This window comes from Lepidochelys kempii, chromosome 1 (assembly GCF_965140285.1).
Source record: "Lepidochelys kempii isolate rLepKem1 chromosome 1, rLepKem1.hap1, whole genome shotgun sequence".
Taxonomy (NCBI): domain Eukaryota; kingdom Metazoa; phylum Chordata; order Testudines; family Cheloniidae; genus Lepidochelys; species Lepidochelys kempii.
Window position 1 is genome coordinate 205,842,979 of NC_136380.1, and position 26,387 is coordinate 205,869,365.

At 47.5% G+C, this 26,387-nt stretch overlaps 3 protein-coding genes across 10 annotated transcripts in view; 1 reads left to right on the forward strand and 2 right to left on the reverse strand.

Moving 5' to 3' along the window:
• The window catches only part of PLA1A (phospholipase A1 member A), a 34,321-nt gene extending 31,354 nt beyond the window's left edge, over positions 1-2,967 (forward strand). For 4 of the 5 annotated variants that reach the window (XM_073309294.2, XM_073309286.2, XM_078848347.1 and 1 more), the window contains one exon: positions 2,753-2,967. In XM_073309294.2, the coding sequence (XP_073165395.1) occupies positions 2,753-2,780 (28 nt within the window). In that variant the 3' untranslated portion in view covers positions 2,781-2,967. Of the gene's footprint in view, positions 1-2,624 lie in introns of all 5 variants that reach the window. The other variant, XM_078848344.1, reaches the window with a different exon arrangement.
• POPDC2 (popeye domain cAMP effector 2) lies at positions 246-17,087 on the reverse strand. Of its 4 annotated transcripts, none has more exons than XM_073309325.1 (5): positions 16,595-17,087; positions 10,664-10,772; positions 7,925-8,300; positions 1,415-1,464; positions 541-627 (listed from the first exon to the last, which is right to left on the reverse strand). In XM_073309325.1, exons 1-4 carry the CDS (start codon positions 17,083-17,085, stop codon positions 1,418-1,420), a joined length of 1,023 nt encoding a protein of 340 aa, XP_073165426.1. In that variant the 5' UTR covers positions 17,086-17,087; the 3' UTR covers positions 541-627; positions 1,415-1,417. The 4 variants fall into 4 exon arrangements, 3 of the variants coding, with proteins under 3 accessions (XP_073165420.1, XP_073165407.1, XP_073165426.1); XR_012154668.1 differs by having other exon boundaries at positions 609-627; positions 7,787-8,300; XM_073309319.1 differs by lacking the exon at positions 1,415-1,464 and having other exon boundaries at positions 246-627.
• A 4,498-nt stretch (positions 17,088-21,585) lies between these two features.
• The window catches only part of COX17 (cytochrome c oxidase copper chaperone COX17), an 8,501-nt gene continuing 3,699 nt past the window's right edge, over positions 21,586-26,387 (reverse strand). The window contains exons 3-4 of the mRNA XM_073309332.2: positions 23,096-23,209; positions 21,586-21,796 (exon numbers count right to left, since the gene is read on the reverse strand). Coding sequence (XP_073165433.1) covers positions 23,125-23,209 — 85 coding nt within the window. The 3' untranslated portion in view covers positions 21,586-21,796; positions 23,096-23,124. The remainder of the gene's footprint in view (positions 21,797-23,095; positions 23,210-26,387) is intronic.

Sequence of the window (26,387 nt, forward strand, 5' to 3'; positions counted from 1 at the left end):
TTTTAAGCCTGATAGGAATGGATGCCATGTACATCACTAGCATAACCATACCTCCCCACCCCACTCCCAATACACACAAATACTAAAACTCTTAGGCTTGCTATAGTCCCATTTTCCTACTTCTAGAGCTCATGTGAAATCCTCTGAACATCAGCTTCTCCCCTCCAAGTCACTGAACCCTAGTGAATCAACACTCTCTTTAACTGGTGCCCTCAAATCAAAAGACTCCATGGACAGGCTAATACTGCTGTGTTTCCAACATGTTTAATGGAGCTGATAACAGAGCTGTTAACAGATCAAGGGGGTGAAAGACTAGAATACAAAAAGGAACACCCAGCCATCCCTTGTGCCACTGTAGGTGAACAGAATGTGGTGTGGAAAGCATCCAGCCATCACACTTCAGTCTCAGGCGTATACTTCATGTGTTTGCAGGGGTGTTGTGTGGACACGTAGGTGCATGTTAATGAGCGTCTTTCTGGTTAGAGGTGTGGGAGCATACACTCATGCGTGGGGCTTCCTGATTAAAACCGACTGTTGCACCCTAGAGTTCTGGGGTCTGGGTGGGAGCCAGAGGGGCCCGTCCTTTGAAGAGGGCACAGGGGTAACTCCGGATAAGGCTTCCAGAAGCTGTGGGAGGAAAGGGAGAAAAAAAGAGGCTATTATTACAGCCACAGCTCTTATCCATTTGCCAAACTCACCCAGGAGATAGTGGGGCCTGGTGGGGCCTACAGGGCACCCTACTGGTTTCCCTCTAACATCAGTTTGTAAAATCTTTGTCATTTATAGTCAAATCAGCGTGCATAGCCCCAGATTTCATGAGCAACCCAACACTAACAAAACCCCAGCTATCATGAGCAACTTTATGCTAACACAACAGTGGGCCTGCTTCTCCATTGCTTTGGCCCTTTGTGTCATTATTTACACTGGTACAAAGTGGATGTAAAATGCTTCCTGGTCATTTAGAGGCCCACTTGACCCAAGTGGACATGATTACATAAGCTGCAAGGTGGAGAAGAATTGGGCCCAATGCATACAGCACAAGCCCACTGAAGAAACCCTACAATAACCTCACAAGCCATCTTACAATAACAAATCAGGGCAGCTGCCAAATGGAAAGGAGAAAACCACTTTTTAAAGAAAGCAGAGTTCAATTTCCCAGGGATTAGTCTAAACAAAAGTACATCTTTAAAATTATTTTAAAAATTATGCAGAATCTTTTGGCGGTATCTCTTTCAAATGTCCACCCTGAATATCAACAGAACCTCACAGCCTATCTCATATGAATAATCAGAGAAAGGCTATTTTCACCATCAGGTCATCATCGGGTTTATTTTCTCATGTGTCACAGGGTAGATTATAAACTCTTTCAGGAGACAAGTGTAGAGCCAGCTAATACCGTAAGAGAATAACTTACCTTTCAACAGCACTTTCTATCCCAAAGGATCTCAAAGCGTTTTGCAAACTCTGTGCACAAAAATCATTTCATACACCACAGAACATCAGTGCCGTTGTAATAGTGCACAGCGATACCACATCACAGTTTAGGAACAGAAAATGAAAAAAAACATGGTATGTGAATGAAACTGCAGAGGGAATTTAGGGAGATAGAATGCAATTACCTAGGTTGGAATTTGGCCAGGAAAATGAGGTTAGCCCTGTGGATGGGAAAATACCAGGAAATCTTTACTTCCTACACCTGGTCAGGACCTAGTTTTGATGTTATTTATGAATGATGACACCTCGGAAGCACAGCAATCCCTGTATATGGAAGCGGTCCCTGTTTCTCTGTTTTCAATGTATTATACTGCTTCTAAAGCAGAGGCTCCCAAACTGTGATCCCTGGTCCATTGGTGGTGTGCCGAGCATTTGCAGGTGCTCTATGAAGAGCTGGCTGGCCAGAGAATGCTGCTGTTCCTCCTCCTTGTTTCCAGCTAAACTGCATTAATAGAAGCTAAATACATCTTAAATACTTCCTAATGTGACTTTTCCATGGGGTGGGGGGTGATTGCTGTAGTAGCCTCAAGGATGTTATGTGAATGAGAGGGGGCATGCCCCATGCATTCACGAATGGAAAGGGAGGTGATCTGTGCAGTGGTGAATGGGAGGGGAGGTGGTTCCCAGTGATGGCACATGGGAGAGCAGGTGTCCATGAAACAATCTCTATATTAAGATGTGGTCCACATTATGAAAATATTTGAGATGCTCTGTCCTCCAGCAAAAATGGATAGGCACTTAAAAAAAATAGATAGATACCATAGTGGGCCATTGTCACAATACAGATTGAGAGGGGAAAGCACCCCCTAATCAGTCATCAGCACCACTTCCCACAGCACCTTGACTTTCCTTGGAGGTTTCCCATCCAAGTACCAACACCACCTGATGCTGCTTTGCTTGCAAGATCAAAGCCTGAGATAGTTTAGCTTCAGGCAAGTTTTAAAGGAAATCTTGAAGTGGCGGGAAATAGGTTAGCGTCCTCCCATCACACCCCACTTATCCCCTCCTCCCCCCTTTTTAAATTCTTTTTGATGTACGAAAAGGGCCTTACATTTTCAATCAAAGTCAGGTGTTTTGTTTTGTTTTTTCCTGCTTGCTTTTTACGGTCTTGTTAAACCTGATTATCCTAGAATACTCCATGGATGACTGGAGAACTGATTGCGTTCTGCCATGAGGGTAACAGACATGTGAAGCCTGAATGAAAGATGAAGTGCTTGTCATTTAGACTGTTCAAAACTTTGATTTTCATTTATTTCAGTTTACACCTATTTAATTCAAATGCCTGACAGTTAAAAGAAAAGCTCTTTTGTGAAAAATTCAGCAATCCAGCATTAAGGACGGAGAAAGCTTCAAATCCACTTCTCCACATGCTTTAAAGTGTCCTTCAACAAAAACAGGGACTACCAGACTTGCCATTTCTGAAATTTCCCAGCTAAAAAACAAGCAAAGGGAATAAACTTGGTTTGGGTTTTGGGCTTGTTGTTGGCTTGTTGGTTGGTGGCTTTTGACAAAATCTTTGCAGGTCATCTTTATCCCACATAAAGAAGCAAAAAGGGGCACCCACAAAGCCCCTTTTCAGCACTGGAGATATAGGGGTATTGTGTGGAAGGCGAAGGATGGGCATTTGGCTCATAAATTCAAGGTAAGGTTGGAAAACAGGAAGATTTCAGTCCTGCAGATAAAGTCTTTGTTGTTCTCATATGGGTTTTGAAAATGAGTAAGGAAATTAGGCCAGAATAGCCTCCGCACTCCAACACACACATCTTCTGTAAATAAAAGGAGCCATCTGGTCTCTGAGGCTCATTTCATTTTCATGCTTCAGCTAAGACACTGTACCATCACTATTTGAGCCGAGTGGCTTGCACTGGAGTGCAGCGAGTAGCACTATGCATCCGATGAAGTGAGCTGTAGCTCACGAAAGCTTATGCTCAAATAAATTGGTAAGTCTCTAAGGTGCCACAAGTACTCCTTTTCTTCTTACTACAATCATAGAATCATAGAACTGGAAGGGACCTCGAGAGGTCATCTAGTCCAGTACCCTGCACTCAAGGCAGGACTAAGTATTATCATTCTAGACTATCCCTGACAGGTGTTTGTCCAACATGCTCTTAAAAATCCCCAATGATGGAGATTCCACAACCTCCCTGGGCAATTTATTCCAGTGCTTAACCACTCTGACAGTTAGGAAGTTTTTCCTAATGTCCAAACGAAACTGCCCTTGCTTCTTGTCCTATCCTCAGAGGTTAAGGAGAACAATTTTTCTCCCCACTCCTTGTAACAACCTTTTATGTACTTGAAAACTGTTATCATGTCCCCTCTCAGTCTTCTCTTCTCCAGACTAAACAAACCCAACTTTTTCAATCTTCCCTCATAGGTCATGTTTTCTAGACCTTTAATCATTTTTGTTGCTCTTCCCTGGACTTTCTCCAATGTTTTCACATCTTTCCTGAAATATGGTGCCCAGAACTGGACACAATACTCCAGTTGAGGCCTAATCAGCGCGGAATAAGAGTGGAAGAATTACTTCTCGTGTCTTGCTTACAATACTCCTGCTAATACATCCCAGAATTATGTTTGCTTTTTTTGCAACAGTGTTACTCTGTTGACTCATATTTAGCTTGTGGTCCATTATGACCCCGAGATCCCTTTCCGTAGTACTCCTTCCTAGGCAGTCATTTCCCATTTTGTACGTGTGCAACTGATGATTCCTTCCAAAGAGGAGTACTTTGCATTCGTCCTTATTGAATTTCATCCTATTTACTTCAGACCATTTCCTCAATTTGTCCAGCTCATTTTGAATTTTAATCCTATCCTCCAAAGCCCTTGCAGCCCCTCCCAGCTTGGTATCATCAGCAAACTTTATAAGTGTACTCTCTATGCCATTATCTAAATCTAAACAACGCCAGGACTAGCACTGAAGGGCAATGACTGGCTACTGGATGGCAGTGAGAGCCACCAGAATGCAGTGAGTGGCCTTCGGAGCACAGAGACTGAGTGCTGGAAGGCAGCATCTGGCCCTTGGAGTGAAGTTATTGCTACCAGAGCACAGTTGCCAGACACTAGAGTGCAGTGATCAGCATGCTGGCGATATGGCTACACTGCAGCTGGAGGAGTAATTTCCAGTTTGACCAGACATATACAAGCTGGCTTCAATCGAGCTAGTGTGCTAAAAATAGCATAGCTGTGGCAGTGGGGGCTGCAGCATGGGGTTAGCCCCCTCCTCCCCCCAAGGGGAGCCTGCCCCCCTGGCCCCCTCCTGCGCCCCAATCCCCTGCCCCAGCCCTAATCCCCCTCTCTCCGAACCCCTCGGTCCCAGCCCAGAGCACCCTTCTGCACCCCAAAACCCTCATCCCCAGTTCCACACCAGAGCCTTCACCCCCAGCCAGAGCCCTCACACCCCCTGTGCCTCAACCCCCTGCCCCAGCCCAGAGCCCCCTCCTGCACCGTGAACCCCTCATTTCTGGACCCACCCTGGAGCCCACACCCCGTCCCACCCCCCCACCCCTTGAGCCAGCCTGGTGAAAATGAGTGAGTGAGTGAGGGTGGGGAGAGCGAGTGACAGAGGGAGGGGGGAATGGAGTGATTGGGGGCAGGGCCTCAGCTAATGGGAAGGGGTTCGGATGAGGGACAGGGAGCGGGGCAAGGGTGTTCAGTTTTGTGCGGGTAGGAATTTGGCAACCCTATCCTATCGCTGCCTCTGTGCAGTGCAGCAGCAGCCTGAAAGAGCCTGGGTGGGGAGGCAGCAGCAGCAGGCGGACCGCCCGTCCCGGCCCAGCTGTCAGGGACAGGGACTGAACAGGCTGGGGGGCAGGTGCAGCGGGAGAAGGACAGAGCCCCTCTCCCTGCCCCCCGGCAGGCCAAGCAGAAACCTGGGGCGGGAGGACTTGACCCCTGCATCCCCCCCACGCGTGGCCTGGGGGTGTAGGTGTACCCTTAGTTACTGGCCATGGGAAACCAAAGGATACCTATCGCAGTGCAGTGACTGGAATCAACATTCAGTGACAGGTATCAGAGTGGTAGCCATGTTAGTCTGTTAGTCTGTAAAGGCGTCCTTGCGGCCCTTTAGAGACATGTATTTGTGCCTCAAGGACGCCTCATTGTTTTTACATTCAGCAAGTGGCTACATGTACCTCAGCCTGGAATTTAACCCTTGACCCTTTGGCTCAGAAGTTCCAGCACAAATTATTCCAGCATCTCTTTCTGTTCACAAATCTCTCCCAGCCCCCATTAGCCTCCACAGACCCCAGAAATTCTTCTTTTGCAGAGCGAGGAATGGGTGTGGGGAAGGATCTTAGGGAGACAGCGTGTTATTCCCATGCACCAGCGGTGGTAGTGAGGCAGGGAAGCCCAGTGTATTCCTGTAATGAGACTCATGCAGGGAGGAATCCATGACATGCGGCCACCACACTCATCTCCTGTCAGCCAACCCAGGAATGTTTTAAGATAACGGCTATTGGAACCCGGGAGCCTTGGCCAAACCCTTTCAATCTGGCTGAGTTGAGTCCAGGTAGAAACAAGGGGGCAGCTTCTGTACTGTGGGGCAGCACAGGGAGAGCAGGCACAAAGGTGGCTTTGCGCCATCTTTGTGCCCCTCAAATCCTGTGCCAGCTGGGGCATGGTGCAGCCACCAGTCTAAATTAGAGCAGCCCTCGGGCTGTTCCAATTTATAGCAGACTTACCCAGATTGCCTGTGGCCTGTTCTACAGCCTGAAGCAGCCCAGAGTTTCCACAGTGCACAGTGCTATAGATCCCTCTGCTCCCTACCCACAGCACACCCCTGTGGCTGAGGCTGCAAGAGGGACAGCAGGGGCTGACCTTACGCTGTTCATGCATAGGGGGATTCTCCCTTCCACTGGCTGTGGTACCTTTACAGCACCTATATGTCACTAGGGTGACAATTCAGGGAACAGGGCAGGGGCCAGAACGAACCCCAAGAGTTTCTTGTAAGCTGTCAGTCTCTCTGTTCCAAAGCCTGAGCTGATGTTTCTTTAATTCACCTTGGTGCCCAGCCCTACCCTATAGATAGAAATGTTTCAGTTCTCCACCTGCCATGAATTTGTCTGGAGCCCTGGTGTCTGGCCTTAGCCTGCCCTCATTGACATCTGTGTAAGTCAGGAATAACGCCACTGAAGTCAACCGAGTCACACAAGGATAAGGCAGTGTGAGGACAGAATCAGGCACGCTGGGCCACAGCTTGCCAGTGGTGACACCCATGCAAACCCACCGAAGTCCTGAATCTTACTGAATTCACTGGCGTTGATCTCTTGTGACTGAGGGCAGAATTTGGCCTTGTGTGCTTTCTGGAAGCCACAGAGAATTCAAGGAGTACCACGGAGAAAGCCAGTGTTTGCATTCCCTGAAATTTCCCAAGCTCCCTTTAATTCAAAAGCATCCATACCTCACTCTCCTGCACTCTCCTCTGTATTCTTTATGGCCCTGACAGAGTCAGAAAATCTGTTTATTTTCTGCCCTATTGTTTTGTTCCAGGCCACCTAGGAAAATGACTTGACACCCTACAAATCCCTCTCCTTGTTGTGTCTCCATTCTGCCTCAGCTTTACACCATTATTCAGTGTCATGCACCCTCCTCCCAAGACACGCTACTTGTTCTAAGATTTCTTCAGATCTAGGGATACTGTAGCCTGGCTGTATAATGTTATGGTTAACTGAGGCTACCAGAGCCTGAAGTCAGGCCTTTAAACCAGGTTCTTCAGAAGGATTCTGTTATGAACCTCCTCAGGGTAAATACATCCGACTCAGCACATCTCATGAGATTCTAATGAGGAAGTGTCCTGAGAATGCTGTAGTGTGGAAATTTCACAACAGTCTTTGCAGCCTTTACTGGCAGCATTACCTCAGCTGATTTATTTTGGGTAAGTTAAAAGATCATTGGGTGATTTCCCTGAAACTGGGATTCCCCTCACACCCCAAAGCCCAGCTCTACATGGACCAATGTCTTGTGCTGATGAAGTTAACTTTGATAGGAAGCTACCCAGTGGGCGTTAATGACACAGGCAGGTCACCTTTCTTTATTCCTACCTAGCAATTGGGTTCCTGTTTACACGGTGCCCAGTCCCTAAAGACTGAGTGGAGGCTGCCAGGATTCATGCCATTTACCAAGTTTGCAAGGAATCAAAGCATAAGCAAACTGGCCAAGGATTGGGACACTTTAGTCCTCCCCTCCCCTAGGCAGAGTTAGTGCTAAGCTTTGCACAGCCAGTCCCATTAGCCATCGCCTCCAAGGCCCAGGCAGAGATGGAAGTGTTTCCTTCCGCGGGCAAGCGAGTACTTACATGGGGATCCCACACAGGGTGACGTGTGCCCACGTTAGAAGTGCCCTCACTTCATATACTCCCCTTCGCTTACATAGTCCATAAAAGACCCTGACAACTCAGCAAAATCTTCCAACACAAGACTGGTAGAGTCCTCACCCAGCAGGGCACTGTCAGGCCGGGTCACCTTGGGGTGGGCAGGAGGAGGAGGAGGGGCTGAGGCAGCTGTCTGGACAAAGGTGGGCATCAGACGATGGGGCACGGCCCGCTCCTCCCACTCTTCCAGCTCCTTCTCTCCCTCAGCATCTGAGGAGGCGGGTCCCAGGACGTGGTACAGGCTGGGTAAGCGGATGTCAAAGCGCAGGCCGAACTTAGTGAAGACCTTATCGTTGAGGGCGTACAGCTTCTCCGAGATGTCGTAGCCGAGGAAGGCCGAGAAGAGGCGGGCGATGTAGCGATCTTTTGCCAACAGGAGGTAGAGCTTCCTTCTTGGCCAGGTGATATAATTGCAGTCCGTCTCTGCTGTCAACGTGACCTACAGAGGAAGGAGCGGGGAAGTGAGCACAATAAGCCACACTGAGCAGACTTTGGTTCCATCACTTTAAAGTGTGGTTCTGCTCTGAAAAGGAACCGGGGTTTCTTTTCCACCACAGAGCTGCTCTCTGTGTGTAGGAGAGTCGGCGCTGCTGAGTTTATAGACTAAATAGGGCTTTTATTGCTTTCCGGTCCTGTTTTCTCCATGCAGAGCCAGTACGGCTCAGAGAGAGGGAGCTGCAGTCTGCTCCTTCCTGTGCATCATTAACACAAATGTTCAGTGAATTCCACATGCAGAGCCAACCCTGCCACCCTCTCATCTTCAAATTATGCCCCCATTTGTACCCATGCAATGCCACTGAAAAGACTAGAGTAGCACAAGTGGCATTGTGAGCCTTCCTTTTCTGCAGAACTGTTACCATTGGGGAGAATAATTGATTTCAGGGGGGAGAGCTACATATAAAAACCGGTGGCTCTGTATTCCCCTCACTTGTTAGCTGGATGGAAGGAGTGCATGGTTTCAGAATGGCTGGGAAATGGAAAATGAAACAAAGCTTTCTTTTGGAGGGCGGCACCACTTGTCACCAGCTCGAGGGAAGGCAGGTGCTGCAGGCTGCATTCAAGTTTCCTAGATTGTTTTAGACAGTGGGGTCTCTCAACTCATTCCATTGGATACCCCCCAGGCTACCACCTCTGGGGTACAACACAAGAGCTGTTTAACAGTGCACTGCAACACACGCCAGTTCAGGACAGCGAGGGAGGAAGGCTAGCGTATGCATTTGATACTGAGGGGGGTATTGCAGGAAGCAGAGCAAAATTATGAGTTGGAAGTTGGCCAGAACATTAGGGGTTTAACAGAAAGTTTGGGTTTTTTTAAAATCTTGCCCAGGGGAAAACAGGCTCTTTTTCGGGCTGTGGTATGGGGAAACATGTCAAAGGACCAAGCCTTCTTAGGCTGGAGCAAAGTGTGGCACGTGAAAGTGTAACTGAGACACAGCTATGTGAACAAGTGTTACAGCTGGGCCAAAATATCCTGGGGCCTCTCTGTGCGCTGCATACACAGGTGTCTCCTTGGCCAAAAACCATGGCAGGGGCTGCTGGGAAGCCAAACAAGGCTGAGCTGCAGTGTGCGTCCTTGGGTTTGATATTTAATGCCACTGCCATGCAAGCAGCTGCCTTATGAAATACAGGAGGTAGAATATGAGAACTTCCCTGAGATGGGCTGTGAGTGAGTCAGGGTCATGCTGAAACTTAAAGTATCAGAGCCTCATTTTCCTAACAGTCAATTGAATCGCACCTGAAACAGCCCTCTTTCTCTCACAATGCATAAAGTGAAATAGAGTAATAACCCTCCCCCACCCCGAGGTCCTTACAGGGCAGCCAGACAGACTCACTCACACTCTCGCTGCACCATCAGGCCTCATAGTTCAATGTTCTGGGGAAATACTGTAACTATGAAACCTGATCCAGTTCAGACTGCAAGCCAGCTGCTCTCTGAGTAGAAGACAAATCCAGGTCAGAATCCAGGCGGCAACCAGATCCTGTCACAGCTAATTAATCTTCTGCCATTCTCCATTCTGCACCAAAGTGAAACAATTGAGCCCAACAGTGGAGGGGGAACTTAGACAAGGAAATTCTCCCCCACCCCCAAGGAAGGCCCCGAATAGAAATGTCCGCTTTTATCCAAAATGTTTTTAGAGCAATGAATTAGATCTGTTGTTTGCAGTTTGAAGGTACAGTAACTAGATTTGAATATAAAATATCCCCTTTTTCTCTCCCCACTTCCCCTCCCTGAGCTTCCCTGCCTGAGAATCATCATCATCATCATCAAAAACTCAGATTTTTGAAAAATCAGCTATTTAAATCTTTACCGTCACTGTCACCCTTTCCCACAGCAGCAGCACACAATTCTGCAATTCTTGTGAGGTTTCCCCTCTCATTGTGCAACACATTAATGCTGGTATAAAAAATCGCCATAATGGAAGCAGACCAGTGATCTATCTAGTCAAACATGCTGTCTCCCTGCCAATCAGACCCAGATCAATGATGCTGCTACTCTGGAATCCTAGGGTCAACCACAGCCAATGCTGGGTGTTTCAGAGGAAGGCAGAAATATGATAATGCATCTGATCATGCAATGCTGTACTATAACATGGTGGGGGTGGGGGTGGGGGAGGAATGTCTTCCAGACCTAGCTGTGTGACCTGCTGAGAGCTCAAAGCCTGAGGATTAACAACGCTTCTCTGGCCCTCTCCACTATCTTCCATCTTCCCCCTCTCCACTCTCCACTCTCTCCTGCACATGTACAAAGCAGTAAAGCCCAAGTCTGAGCAGTAGAGCTGCCAGGTGGTTGCGCTGAGTTACCTGGAATGTTCCCTCCTCAGAAGGTCGCAGTGACTCCCACTCTGGGGAGTCCAGGAACTGGTAGGGGAAGACATAGTGCAGGAACTGTCCATCCTGGCTCACTCTGATCCTAGACAGAGAACAGGAGAATGATGGGCTTAGGCCAGAAAAGGGCTGGTAGGTGAACCAGTGTAACCTGTACAGAATCTTCTCAAAGAAGCTACATATACTCCATCCCTGTGTCAGTGCAGGATTGTTCCCTAGTGTATATTTGTCTGGTGTCTTCTCCAGTCTAGTTACAAAAGTCCCAGTTAAGGAAGTTAATATCCCTTCTCTTGGGAAATTGTTAATAGGCTAACATGTCTTTCCTGATACTCAGCCCTCTCTTTTCCCATTTTCCCTCTCTTATTGTCATCACATTACTCCTTTGGCTCATTCTAAACCATTCCTCCTATCCTGGGGGTTTCTCCTCTTCAGCTACTTGGAGATGGTTAGTATGACTGCCCCTCAGCCGTCATCAGGACAAACTCTTCGTACCAATTTCTTTTCACCTCTCCTTCCAGTCCACTGACCATTTTTGTTGCCCTTTCCTCAACTCCTTTCAACTTATCCACATCTTTCCTACACCAATACCCAAAACTAAACCCCAGTGTAGTTGCATCAGGGCCGTATAGGAAGGATCTATGCCCCCATGCTCCATGGTGTGATGCCTCTATTTATAAAGCCCAAAATCAAATTGGCTGTTGCTGCAGCCATATCACACAGCAAATTCAGACTTTGCTGTCCACTATCATTCAGTTTCTTTAGGTCTCACTGCCTTCCATGTATCCCTCTCCCTTATTGCCACCGCAGCTGACCAACAAAGTTAAGGTCAAACTTGTGACCAGCACTGGTTCAAGCCTACAAGAGGTAGAAAGCCAGGTATTGCAGTTCAGGCACAGGATTTGGAGTCTGGAGACCTGGGTTTTGTTCCTGGCTCTGCCATTTAGTTGTGTGTGCTGGGGCAAGTCTCTTCCCATCTCTATGCCTCAATTTTCCCATCTGAACAATGGCCATAGTGATTCTGCTGTCTCCCAGGGTAGCTGGGAGGTTCAATTCGTTCATGTTTGTAAAGTAGTTGGAGCTCTTGAGATTGAATGAGCCAGAGAAGGGCAAACTATTGTTATCTGAGCTTTCTAATCTGAACTCAGTACTTCTGAGGTTCATAGATCATAGAATCATAGAATACCAGGGTTGGAAGGGACCTCAGGAGGTCATCTAGTCCAACCCCCTGCTCAAAGCAGGACCAATCCCCAATTTTTGCCCCAGATCCCTAAATGGCCCCCTCAAGGATTGAACTCACAACCCTGAGTTTACCAGGCCAATGCTCAAACCACTGAGGTATCCCTCCCCTCTTGCTCCTTTTAGACTATTGCTAGTGTGGAACCCTGAAATAGCCTGCACAATAATGAAATAGTCAAGGCCCCTGCACTCCCTTTCTGTACAACAGCATGCAGAGTGGAGCACAGTAATGCTCCACTGCAACCTTTCCCCCATTCTCCTACCCATCACCACAGCCTGCAGGGATAGCAAGGTCTGGCATGGAGAGGACAGAAGAGGGAACTGGGGGTCCAGCGCCAGACCTGTGGAGCACATGACTCAGACTCACCCTCCATGCTACTCCCACATCCGTGGCAGTATGGCAGGACCAATAGCTTTGATGTAATTAGCTAACTTCCTTCAGCAGCACTCTGACCCCATGAAGGGGAGTCACAGAGCCCTCAGTGAGAAGTAAGACAGTATTAACTCTCCACTGACTTTACCAGTAGGTTAGCTACAGTTTTGAAGCAGGCTGCCGGATGCAGACCGTTGGCAGGGGGACAGATATTTGGCAGTACCCCCACTTAGCCACTTTCTCCCACTGCATTTTCTCTGTGGATTTGCTCCCCTTCACATTGCGCAGCAAGGGGCTGCAATCAGGGTGGGGAAGGGAGCATATGGGCCTTAGTCACTGACTTTTTCCTTATTCAAAGAGAGCAGATTATCTGCCACACCCCAACCCCCCCCTTAGCGTAACCTTAAACCAGAACTCTTCCGCAGTTAAAATGGGAGACATGGTCTGAGCAAAGCCCTGGGAATTAGGATTTCTAGCTTCTAGTCACAGCTCAGCCACCACAGACCCCCTAAATGAACTAGGGCTTCGCCACTCTGCGCCTCAGTTTCCTGTGTAAAATGGTGGGGGTCGGGGGGGAGTCACGGTGGGAGAGGGTTGTAAAGATTGTTTACAAAGCAAGTAAAAATCTAAAGAGCTGTACAAGCGCTAGTATTTTGATACACAGCTCAGACTATGAACAACAAGCTCCATAGCATAAGGCACCCTCTGAGCCCACAGTGATTAGGTTAGGTCTGTTCGATGAGCCAAGAAACTTATGGAAGCTTTAACAATCACTGTTTGTGTCATAAAAATAAAGGGAAGGGTAACCACCTTTCTGTATACAGTGCTATAAAATCCCTCCTGGCCAGAGGCAAAACCCTTTCACCTGTAAAGGGTTAAGAAGCTAAGATAACCTTGCTGACACCCGACCCAAATGACCAATGAGGAGATAAGATACTTTCAAAGCGGGAGCAGGGGGGGGGACGACGACGACGACAAAGGGTCTGTCTGTGTGATGCTTTTGCCGGGAACAGATCAGGAATGCAGTCTCAGAACTTCTGTTAGTTAGTAAGTAATCTAGCTAGAAATGCGTTAGATTTCCTTTTGATTAATGGCTGGTAAAATAAGCTGTGCTGGATGGAATGTCTATTCCTGTTTTTGTGTCTTTTTGTAACTTAAGGTTTTGCCTAGAAGGATTCTTTATGTTTTTAATCTGATTACCCTGTAAGGTATTTACCATCCTGATTTTACAGAGGTGATTCTTTTACCTTTTCTTTAATTAAAATTCTTCTTTTAAGAACCTGATTGATTTTTCATTGTTTTTAAGATCCAAGGGTTTGGGTCTGCATTCACCTGTACAAATTGGTGAGGATTTTTATCAAGCCTTCCCCAGGAAAGGGAGTGTAGGGTTTGGGGGGATATTATGGGGGAAGACGTCTCCAAGTGGGCTCTTTCCCTGTTCTTTGTTTAACACGCTTGGTGGTGCCAGCATACGGTTCAAGGACAAGGCAAAGTTTCTACCTTGGGGAAGTTTTTAACCTAAGCGGATAAGAATAAGCTTAGGGGGTCTTTCATGCAGGTCCCCACATCTGTACCCTAGAGTTCAGGGTGGGGAAGGAACCCTGACAGTTTGTGATGTGCTTTGAGATCCCCAAATGAAAGGTCTTAGCTAAGTGCAGAGTACTAAATATTATCTTTGTTGTCTGATGAGCCTGCTATGCTCTGAAATTCCACCCAAGATGATGGAGGAAGGTGACAAACAGGAGGAGAAGGAAGAACAGCCCTTCCCCCACACACCTACCTGTCCAGTAGGAAGAAATCATGGAAAGATCTGTGAATGGTTTCATTGTACGTGGGCCTAGTGTAGTCAACAAATATAGAAAGAATTTGGTCCTGAACCCTTTGGAAGTCCTGAAATCCTCATCAGATCAGCAGGACAGGAGTTGGGTCTGCAGTACCAGAGAAATGATCTGGTGAGTTACAGACAGCTGGAATGCCAAGCAACGTTCTCAGCCTACCCCAGCCAAGCTCACTACCTCATGCATGGGATTCTGGCAGGCCATTCTTGGAGCTAAACATGGCTCCCATTGATTCTTTCCTTTCTCTTGATCTGTTTCATTTTGTGTTGCTGCAGAGTGGCTGGCAGTGGGAGGTAACATAGGCTATATCTACACAGCAATGTAAGCCTAGTGTTAGGGATCCCTGGGCTTGAGCGTCTACATTGTATTTTAACCCTAAGTTGTGAATTTTCTGACCCATGCTCCAACTTAGGGCTCTGGCATCCACACTGCAGTGCACAGACCCAAATCAAAGTACACATATCCCAAAGTGCCTAGCGCCTCCCACATGTCGACACTCTAGCCCTAGGAATGTGGCTCACTGTGGGAAAACTCTACTGTTCACCCTGTTTCCTAACTGTGTCGGTGCTATTGATGCCAATAAGGAACACACAAGTACACAAACTGCATGATCAGCTCCCTTGGTGGCTGTCTCAGTAGAATGACAGCAGTTTGAGAAGGCTTTATACTGAACTACCATCTAACCTGAGAATTGGGCTCCCCACATCTAGGCTGAGTCCCATGACAAGACAATGCCCATGTGCACCTGCTCTGAGGATAATTAGCCCATCAGTCTCCAGGGCTGCCAAACAGTTACAATGAAACTTTGCAATTCATAATTTTTAAAATGGGCTGTTCAATGAAGGTGTTTTTGTTTGGTTGGTTTTTTATTTATCTTTGTCTGTTTGTTTTTAAGTTTGACATAAAATGAAGGTATCGCAGAAAACACACCCACCCAGCCTGGCTGGTGCTGGCTGCAGAGGGTGAAATGCATCACCCAGGGCTTGGGGTGTAGTGTGCTCCAGCACCCCTGGGATCTCTTATTCCTGCCCCTGTCACACTGTGGGAGGCAGAAAGAAGGGATCCTCAGGAGGCTGTGGGGAAGTTTCGGCGCTGGCTCCCTGTCACCACCCTGCAGTACACACTGCGAAATGCCCCTGCACACACATAGCCCCGCGGAGGCCCAGAAGCAAGGGCCAGAGAACGGAGCAGGACCAAGCATCACCCTGCAGGGAGGGAAAGCAACAGAGCTCCCGGCTCAGCATGGCTGGAGGAGGGATGATTCCCAACATCCTGGTGAGCAGCAGCCTCCTCCTGCCTGTCAGCTTTGCTCCCTGCTCCAGGCAAGCTCCACCGGAGCGGGAAGTGGGAATGTGCTCAGCCAGGCAGTAATGACCCTTCTGACCACTGTGCTGGCTGCCTGCAGCACTGCTCCTCTGCTGCCAGGAACTCTGGGATAAATCCGGAGGACTTCCAGGACCCAAGTCAAGCTGGGGCCACATGCACACAGGAAAGCAATAGGGCTCGGACCCTAGGTCCCAGCTTATCACGGGCTCAGACTCTCCTGCCCTGGCTCTGAGTTCTTGGTTACCACATTTGCAGTGTGGACACAAAGTGTGTAGGGGGGAGGTCTGGTCTGAGCCCATGCTCAGACCCTGGCTTAAATTACTGTGTAGACAGATCCATAGTGCTACTTTTGCTTTTCTATATTTTGATATTTTGAATTGAAAACTAGGCATGCTGCTAAAACTACTTCTTTGCCCAAGGCAAGTAAACATCACAAAGTCCTTCCTCATTAATACAGTTACTGCACTACACTATCTAATCAGAGACTCAGGCAGATGGAGTGATGTGCAGTGGTTCTCAAACTAAGGTCTGCGGATGTCCCGTGGTCCATGGAACCCTTCCTGGTGGCCCACAGAATGAAGCAGCATTGATGGATCAGGGTAGGAGGGCTGCCAGATAAGGTGGGATACATCAAATGGTTTTTTTCTTACCAAACGGCCCAGTTGTGAACCACTGGCTTTGGGCATGGGGAGTGAGAGATGGAACCATTCCCTTCTAAGCTTTTGGCTGAGATAAACTGGTGAATTGCAGAGCAGTTCCTAGAAGACAGGCATCCATGTCACAAAAACTACCATTGTAAGCGGTACCCAAGAGACCACAGGATCAAGGAGGCCTCTCTGCCTTGCTCCACCAAGCTGGTACGAGAGAAGCTTCACTACTGCTGCCAGGGTTGTACCTGTTCTATCGATAGAGGCCTTCAGACTCCAGCGCTGTAAATCATCACCTCCCACCACCACTAAGATTGCTTTAAAGATGGCAAAGAAAGAGATGAAAATCCTCCCCACATATCCCCAGCAAGGCCGACCAGGCAGATTCATTGTTGCTAGCTCAATTCTACAAAGCTATCCCTAAATATTAAGATGGATCAACATTTGAGGGCTGGGAAATGTCTTGTCAGGACAGGGAACAGCCTACCTGCCAGAGAGCAGCAGAGACAGGCGGTTGATGGGTGTCTTGCCCTCCACAGCATAGTTCTGGTCTCTCGACAGTGACAGGACCTGTTCTTCGCAGCATTTCACGATCTCTTTGTAGACCTCAAAGGGCACCTGCAAGGGCTGGCAGAGGGTCTTGTAGAGGAGGTCAAACTCTTCCAAGAAGGTATCCTTGCGGAGCCGGTAAATCAGGTGAGCCAGCTGAAGCAAGCAGGCCATGACCAGCAGCATGTTCCACATGAAGATGTCTAGTCCACATGCATCCAGCCAGCCCCACAGAGTATAGCAGATGTAGCCAGTGGTCAGAAGGCTGAAGATATAGATGGAGCCAAAGATCCCACTTCCCCCCATGTAGCCTAGGAGGAGGATGCAATTGCCCAGGTGATAGGCTGCTCCCTCTGCATTCTGCTTCCAGCCCTCACATAAAGGGGGCTGGAAAAGTATCTGGTCCCAAGGGGTGCTGTTTCCACTCATCCTTCCCCTTTCCCCCACCCTCCCCGCCGTCCTGCTTTACAAATGTATTGTCATACAAAAATTACACAGACAGCTGTAATCGGAGCCGCCTGTCAGCTCCTCTCCCTGGAGCTCACTGGTCCCACTGGAATGCCCTTCAGAGCAACATTTTAAAAATAACTTTAAACTTGTTCGTACCAAAAAAAACCCCAAGCCGGAGAATCCAAATGGCTTATTTTTCTCTTTGTTGTTGGTGAGGTGCACGGTCCTGCCAGATGGCTTCCCCCACCAACTGCATTCAGAAGACAGAGCAGGGAAAGAGGTCTGAAGAGTTCAGTCACAGAGTAAGGAGAGGGCTTCAGCTAGAGAACTCATCAGAGAATGGGACTGGAAAGAGCTCCTGTTGCTTTCACTCTCCCCAGCCTTCCAGGAGTGAAAATAGAGACTGAGAGAGAGCAGCAGCGAGACAGAGAGGGAGGGGGGAGCAACAGGCACTTGTGTTGAATTTGGAATGTATATCACTTGGCAACGGAATGAAGAGAGACCCCAAATGGATAACCATGTTTGGAATTGAAATCCAAAGAGCGAAGCCAGTGAGGGGAACAGAGAACAGACAGGCACTGGCCACTTAACATAACTCAGAGAACTAGATAAGCCCATCATGGAGATCAGAAAGGAGAAAAGTAGCTAGTTTATTATCGTGTGTGTGGGGGGGGCGCTTACACTCTATTCCTCGCTATTGTTTTGGAGCAAAGGAATGTCCATCATATTACAAAAACAGAAAGTCTACCTCCCCGCTGGGTGATAACTAATAGCAATGGGAGGAAGCTAGCAAAGGAAAACATAGTCGGAATATCAGGAAATGCTTTCTAGGGAGGAGACCTGTCAGACTGTGGCATAGCCTCCTAGGGGACATGGTGGCAACTCCATCATGTGGGACATTTAAACTTAGACTGGAGCGTATAGTGTGGGCAATGATCCTGCTCTGAACACAGTGCAAACATGAATGTGTGAGGGGTAAATTTCAGTGGAGGAGCCAATAGGATTTTCACACCTTTAACATTACAATGCTACAGGGCACAGGGGGATGGGGAACGTTAAGGGGACTGCTTGGAAATGTGCAATGAACAAATTCTACCCTACCATAGGATCGTCCCTCCTATCTCTAACAGGCTCTGGGGAAGCTGTATTTCTATTCAGAAATAGGAGGAAGGCACTGTGCAATTAGGGTACACTTGTCTACTCTGTGAGCAGCTCTTCTGTTTGGATCTATGTGATGGTGTATACAAACCCCACATTGGAGAGCATGGAGTTAAGGAGCAGCTTTGGGCCCAGGCCACGCCGCCCAGACACACTTGCAAAACCTGCACAAGCTGGAGGCAGGGTTTTTAAAAGGAGAGCAAAGCAGCTCAGAGGGGGGGGGGCAGTGGAAGGGAGCAGACAGCTACTGTAAGGGGAAAGTACTGCCTAGGAGCTCATTGTCTGGGACCTGACAACATAGACTTGTGCAAACCCATAAAAGAGAAGCATGGGACAGAGCAAGCTGGTCAGAGTGACTTACTCTGGGGAGCTAGAGGAGGCTGGGGTAGGAAGTAGTCTGGGGGGCAGTGGCTTTAGCTCCAAGGTGCTGATTGGAGCTGCCCACCATTTAGGCCCTGGACTGTAGCCTGGTGAGCAGGGAGGGCCTGGAATCCCCTACCCACTCTGAAAGGACAATACTACAAGAGCCTTCACCTACTGAGATGCCAGCTGGAAAAGACAGTAACTGTTCAAGGGCCCAGCCCGCAAAGCTCCTGTCCAAAAGGGAAGGACTGGAAACAACTGGGTGTGAGCGCTCCAAGACAGGCATGCGCTTCAGCAGGGAGATGTCCCGCCAACCACTGCCTGACCACTAGGCAGCACTGGCGGTGGTTGTGCACCTTCTACAATCCATGTTACAGCAGCAGCAATGCTAGTGTCAGCAAAGTTAGCTGGCAGCTACACAGCAGGCACAGCAATGGAAGGAATGCCCACCCCACAGGAAACATAACACCATGTTAAACTTTTAGAGTTTGCTGCAAACACACAGGGGCTTCATCCACTACAGAAAGAAAAACATACCCCCTTGTTCATGTATTTGAAGTGCACGGACAGTAGCAGAGTGGCTGCTAAAAAGTTACTCAATGAGAGCAGTTACCCTTTCCCCATGATTCCAGAGCCAATATGCTGCAAAAAGATGTTTTCTCTAGTGATCACTACTGCAAATTGCACTCAGGCTTTGAGGATCCAGCTAGGCTCTTCCTGTCCCTTACAACAACAGTAATAGTCAGGGTTTTAACATCTTCCGTCATCCTATAGTGTCAACAGAGCTCTAGGAGAGCAAACTGGATCCTGTTCTATCCTCTGCATCAGTAACACAATCATCAGCTGTGCTCCGGTGGGAGAATTCTCACGGTTGTCAGGAAGCAGTCACTTTTCACGGCCAGATGCATCCTTTGAGGTCAGAATATGGATGCAAAGGACGACAGCATGAAGTCAGCCTGCATATGCCAATGGAATAGGCCTTTGCATAAGATAGGATTACAAGGGTGGTTGTGTTTCAGGACAAACTTACAGCAGTCATGCCTATCATACCATTCCCATTGGCACTAGTCACTTAAAGAGACATGAGCAGCTCCTCTACTAATACTGTATTCTGGATTAACACATTTTGTACTAGAAAGGGCTAGCGTGAGACTTGAAGACACCTTTAAAAAAAGAGATGGAATGAGTCAGTCAGTCACCATCCCTGGCTGATTTTATCCCTGGGAAGACTGGCTCCATGTGGAACACTTATTAGTACCAAAGTAAGCAATACCAGAGCCTGGGTCACCTTTGGCAGCTTTCTGTAGGGTGAAGAAACAGTGTAAGTGAAGGCTGCCACATACATCAGGAGAGAGCAATTTGAAAAAACACTTTCATCACAGTCTGTTTGGGGATGAAACAGGACAACAGAAAGTTAGACATACTTAGAATTAGGTGCCTAGCAAACACAGAGCTGTTCTTCCCCCGCCCCACCCCCACCTCCACCCAACCCAACCAACTCCTACTGTCTTGATGGGGAGTTATTCGTAGTCTGCAGTGGTTAGGGAGAACTGGAACCTAAGAAATATAAATGGAGGATACTCATCTTCCTTTTTCACTCTTTCTTGGCCTTCACTAATGAGGAAAGGATGATCTTGTGGCCAAAGGGCAGGAATATGCACCAGAAGATTCAAGTTCTATTGCTGGTTTGCCACTACCTGTGACCCTGAGCAAGCAATTGCCCTTTTGGGTCTCCGTTTGCCCCTCAATACAATGAGGATATTATTTACCTTCCTGACAGAGCAGGTTAAGGTTTAATTAACATATGTGAAGCACTTACAGATCCTTTGGTAGAGGTGGCTATAGATACAAAACAAAGACTTACTGTATGCTTTCTACTAGAAAACAAAACCTACAAAACACAGGCTAACACAAGAGACGAACCACCACTAGAGACAGAAGTTTCTGGGAAGTGAGAGTGCATTGGGGTTACTTCCAGTGTGTTGTTTCTGATGACTGCAAGGAGGCTCAGTCTTTTGCATCAGCTTCCGGATAGGTCTCGGACAAATGTGAAGGGCCCAGTCGAGAGCCGCTGTAAAGGAGAATGAGTTCTCTCACCCAACCCATAGCTGTTAGCGAAGGGAGGTCTGCTTCTCTTCCCACCCTTCCCCAGCTTCCATTTTTAAGGTCCCTTTCACTTAAGTGGACTCAACTCACAGCTTTCAAACACACCACTCAAAATTAAATGTGTCAGTATTTGTGCCACCCAAAGTGTTTTGAATAACACCAGAGAAACTGACAAATGTCTTGTTAATTTCACCTTGCAGCAGGCTTAGAAAAGCCCTGAGCCAGTAGATATAGTGAAACATGGGTGAAGACTCAGGAGGACAAAGGTAGCACTGTTATCAGTTAACTGTGAGTAGAGCATCCATGAGGGCTAGACACTTATTTTTAAAAAGGTGTTAACTTAAGCCTCCCCAACTTCACATGGAAAGTTCCTAACTTTCCACGAGCTAGTGAATTTTTCAAGCAATGGTACAGAAGTGCCAATGATTATTAAATTTCTGTCTTGGGAGATGTGGACAGCACAACATTAGGAGCAGCAGAACCTGTTTCAACCCTAGGGGAAGTTCCGTGCAAAGAGCAGCAGGCTTACAGGAGCAGATGCCCTGACTTATCTGCAATACTGGTTATCCCTGCACAACAGGCAACAGCTACAAGCTTCAGCATCTCTTTGCTTTTGTCCACAACAGGATCACTTATCGCTAGCATGATTTCCCCATCCTTAGTAGTAGAGGGAAAAATCTCGCTAGAAACTAGCATATTTTAATATGATTGCAGCTATCGCGGTTCTTATTCCAATGTGGATAGGGAAAGGAAAGGAGAGTCATTAACCAATTGCTGCCCAACATACTACAGAAAATGGTTTGGATTAGAAGGTGGGGGTAACCTTTGCTTTAAAAATGAAAGGGAAATGAGCATTTTTAAATCCTTTATTAAGAGGAAAATATATCTCTATCAGCCAGTCAAGATCAGATAATGGAGGTGCCACAGAGGCAATATACATATGGTTTTTATTAGAAATTCTTTATAAATAGATTTCTCATAAGTTTGTTCTTTGAAGTAGCTTGCAGAAATAACTTAATATTGTTCAGCCACCCGAGAAACCAGTCACCCAACAGCAAATCACCTAGGAGAAGAAAAAGAATACCTCAAATAAGAGACAAGACTTCTACTGGACATGATCAGTAACAGTTCAACAGCCTCCTGTCATAAAGGTCACTATATGCAGCAATTTGACCACTACACTCGTGACAGTCACTTCCAGAGTTTCCCTGTTGTAGGTACTCTAGGAATACAATATGGTGTCTTTGTAATGATGGTGAGACAATAAAAGATGAAAGAAGGAAAGCTGAACTCCATATTTAAAGAAGGCACTGTCATTTTTAATCATTTCATACCCTCTCAAACTCCCTGTTTATAACCCTCTCCAAATCCAAATCTATTACAGGACAGCTGTTAGTAAGAGTTGGATTGTGCTTTGTGATTGTAGAATTACTTAACATGGATGCAAACTCCCAGCAGTCCTTTCAACACTGCAAGCCCTCTAATACAGCATCTTTTCAAACTGCAGGTCACGACCCAGTACTGGGTCGTGGAATGTAAGACACTGGGCCGCAGTGGCTCTGGTCAACACCGCTGACCAGGCCATTAAAAGTCTTGTCAGCGACGCTGCCCGATTAAGGCAGGCTAGTCCCTACCTGTGCCTGGACAATGGGAGCTGGGGGGAGCGGTGCCTGTGGGCACGAGCTGCACAGAGTCACTTGCATGCCTCCACCTAGGAGCTGGACCTGCGGCTGGCTGTTTCCGGGGCTCAGCACAGTCTGCGGTGCCAGGAGAGGCAAGAAGCCTGCTGTAGCACCCCTACTGTGCCGCAGACCAGGAGCTGTCCGAGGTAAGCCCGTGCCCCAATCCCCTGCTCCAGCCCTGAGCCCCCTCCTGCACCCTAAACCTCTCATCCCTGGCCCCACCCCAGAGCCTGCACCCTGAGCCCAGACCCCCTCCTTTACCTCAACCCCCTGCCCCAGCCTTGAGCCCCCAACCCAACCCAGAGCCCCCTCCTGCACCCCAAACCCCTCATCCCTGGCCCCACCCCGCAGTCCTCACCCCAACCCTCCGCCCCAGCCCTCAACCAAGCCCCTCATCCCCAGCTCCGCTGGGTTACAAGCATCAATAATTTTCTTCAACTGAGTCACCAGAAGAAAAGTTTGAAAACCACTACTCTAGGAGGCCAGCAGCAGTTACTCTTGAGCCAGTGAGGCCAGCAGCAGATGCCTGCCTTCTCTTCTTCATCCTAAGGCACCACCTTTCACATATAAGGAGGTGCTGTGCTGGTAGTCCAGACCTACTAGTGACACCTACTGTGTTCTCAGGGCCACTGCAGAGGCAGAGACCAAGTGATGAACGTGGTCCCACAGTCTATACTCACCATGCATACAGCCCCGCTGCTCATCTCGTTCATACTTTAAACCCCAAGGCTCTCATGCACTCCTTGTGAGCCTCAATAAGAGGCCCGCAGTGCTCCTCCCCTTTCTCAATGATGCTGCAAGGCAAAGAGATTTCCCTGGTTAGCTAGCAAAACGGACACCATGTAATTCTCAGATTTGCAGGACTGATGGCTCTTGCAGGTGAAGGGTTCATGAAGGGAAGAAATTGTATAACAGATTTCATAGTAAGCAGGCCATAAAATCAATTACACAAATAAAAATTTGAAACAATCTGATTTAATATAAGGCTGCCCTTAAACTCAGCTGATTTGTTTGACTTTCCCTGTTTGTTTTTAAATAATAAAAATAAATTGAAAAGGCAGTAGTTTCAAATTAATTTAATCTGCAGTTTACCTCAGGGAGAATTAACTGGTTTACTTCAGAGAGACTATCCTCATCTAGTTATTGCATGTGGAAAGAGAGGACACCTAGTAAAGATATTGACTGTCTCCCGTCCTTCCCCATAGGAATGAAGCCACAGGCTTCTCTCAGATAAGATGGCTGTCATTTCCCTACAGCCTTTTCAAGCGGAAGGGAGGCTACTCTTAGTAAAGAAGGCCATTGTCTGTCACAGTTTGCAATGGAAGCCAAGCTGACTTTGAGGAAGACAGCTGCCAGCTGGGCTCTATGCTCAGAGAACCTGGACAATACAAGGAGACGACAAGGGAAAGTTAACATTACAGGTATACTCATTAAGCTTTTCATCTTTGCTGCACAGCTGCAAACTCACTTGACACCAATGAATTAAACTGAGTCAGTTAATACTTTTGCCTGTGTTATACCCAAGGCAGTATTTTTTTTCTTCCAGGAGTCTATGTGCCATCTTTTTTTTTTTAAATGAAAAGAGGTTCTGAAGAAAAGATGAAACCTCAAATCGGGTGGAGGGTGGTGGTGGTGAAGATCTTTGAAAACTTGAGCTTAACAATGAGGGGGACACATGCATTGCACCCATCAGGGGCTCCTTGCATCCCCCCACAACCTCCCTGTATGCCATCCTCTCATGCCCCTCTATTCCAGGGACTTTTTGCAACTCTCCCACAGCTCCACCACATGCCAGGGTGTCATTCTCTAGGTCCCTGCATCCCTCATCAACACTCCCCATATGTCCATTCCCTTGCAGGTTCCTAGTTCACTCCCTTGCCCCCACAATCACAAAGTAGATTCTCCCTGTCCCCACTCTCCTCTGGGTCCTGGCTTCCCTGCCACCACAGTCCTCTGTGGGTCCCTGCTTCCTCACAGCTCCACCTCTACTTTTCTCTCCCTCTCTGGGTTGCTGTTTCCCACACCCCCACTGCTCTGCTCCCCCCATGCCCTCAGTACCACTGGTCCCCATTCACCACACACACTTTAAACCCTCCCTGTAAGGCTCTTATTTTTGTAGGGTCCAGGCTACAGACAACTCTCTGTACAGATAGTTAAGCTGCAGCATCTGACAAGTGTAGGCAGCAGCAAGGGGTGGCAGAAAGATCCTTTTGCCTACAGTACCAGGCAGTCTGGGGCACCCTGATTTTCCTGGGAGTAAGGCTTTTCCAGTGTCTGAGTTACATCAAAATCCATTGGGCTTATGCTCATGGATACCTAGAACATCCCTGAAATTTTGGAATTGATCAAACACAGCATTCCAAAGTTATCACATTACAGACAAACAGAAATGCCACTGAGTTGATTTGAGTGTTAAACCTTGAGTCACTTGGCCAACTATAGAACTTCAGAATACAAGACTACTTTAGAAAATTAAAAGATGTTCAGATTTATACCTTTACTTTCCTCCAAAAGTATTCAAGTTTGTCACCTTCCAGGTCTGTGCAAAGTTCCCATTAAAAGGAAAATTCTGGAAGAATTTTGAACAATGGAGCTACTTTTGGCATCTATTAGGGTAGAGCATTTGTAGCTGTAAGGGGTGGTAGCAGCAGCTACAAGGCCATAAATATGATTAAGAATAGTTATCAAGTTGAAACCTAAAGAGACTTCAAGTAATACATTGTATTATTTGGGAAAAATATGCATGGGTTAATGATTCCAGTGATGTGGAACAAGCACACCTCATGTTCATGTTTGCACCAAAGTACTTTACGCACACAAAAAACAGTTCTCTTTTGCAAGCCACCAAGTTCTAGTGGCTTGAGCAGGGGACCAGCAGTCAGGAGAACTGTGTTCTATTCCTGGTTCTGTCATTAACTCACAGCATGATGTTTGGTAAGTCATTTAGGCCATAATTTTTAGTTACTACACACCTGTGCCTCAGTTTCCCCTCTAAAATACAGGTCTGATATTGACACACCTCAGGGGAGGACTATGAGTAAGAATATGATTACGAGATCACAGATTCCATGACTTCACCGGACCTCAGTGATTTCTTTGGCTTCAGCCCTGCTGCAGTGGCCAGAGCTGCCACCCCATTCCGCAGCAGTGGCCAGAGCGGTCAACAGCCAGGGCCAGAGCTGTCCACCCACCACCCCTCCCCAATGGCTAGGGTGGGAGCTGTCTCCTCCTCCCTCCCACGTGGCCGGGGATGGAGTTGGAGCTGTCCCCCTCCCCCTGCAGTGGTGGGGGCTGTGAGTCGCGTCTCCCACAGTTCCCTGGGCAGTCACACACATATTATCATCACACAAATGGAAGACTCCTATTAAGTCTGAGATCCTCTCTCCTCCATCCTTGTCCAGGGCAGAATTATGCCATACAGTGCAGTGCTTTGTCTAGAGAGGACCCCAAGCCAAAAAACTATGGAGAAGTTCAGAAATTAACTCCACATATCCCTTCTCTACTTTGGCCAAGCATAACGTGGAACTTGCCATACTGCTTCACTCAATCCACGATTCTGTCTCTGTCTGTAGCCAGTATCAAATCATTCAGAGGAAGGAGAAAGATACTCCATAGGGAACAGTTATGGAATAACTCAACCATAGTGAAAGTTTAAATTCCTTCAGTTAGTGATTGGGTTATGTTCTGAAGCAACAGGTTTTATATTCATTCTACAAAACAAACTTTTTATGCTGTCTAATTTAACAGTGGATGTTCTGATTATCTACATAAAAGTGCCTAATCTTTCTTCATATCCTAAGAACTTATCCTCAGAGATGTCTAGTGGCAGTTAGTGCTACTGGATAGTTATCTGTTGTGTAAAATACCCTAGTTTTAAAATGTCCAGTGGAAGGGAGTACCTGCCCTTTCCCTTAAGGAAGTATTCCATGGCCTACCATGCCCCACAATCAGGAAGTTATCTTGATGTTTAGC

Excerpts from the sequence above, each read along its gene's own strand:
- POPDC2 (XM_073309306.1), bottom strand. The coding sequence starts at position 17,085 with ATGAGTGGAAACAGCACCCCTTGGGACCAGATACTTTTCCAGCCCCCT. Across the intron at positions 10,773-16,594 it reads TCTCTGCTGCTCTCTGGCAG|GATCAGAGTGAGCCAGGATG; the intron begins GTAGGCTGTTCC and ends TTCTCTGTCTAG. Across the intron at positions 8,301-10,663 it reads CTGAGGAGGGAACATTCCAG|GTCACGTTGACAGCAGAGAC; the intron begins GTAACTCAGCGC and ends CTTCCTCTGTAG.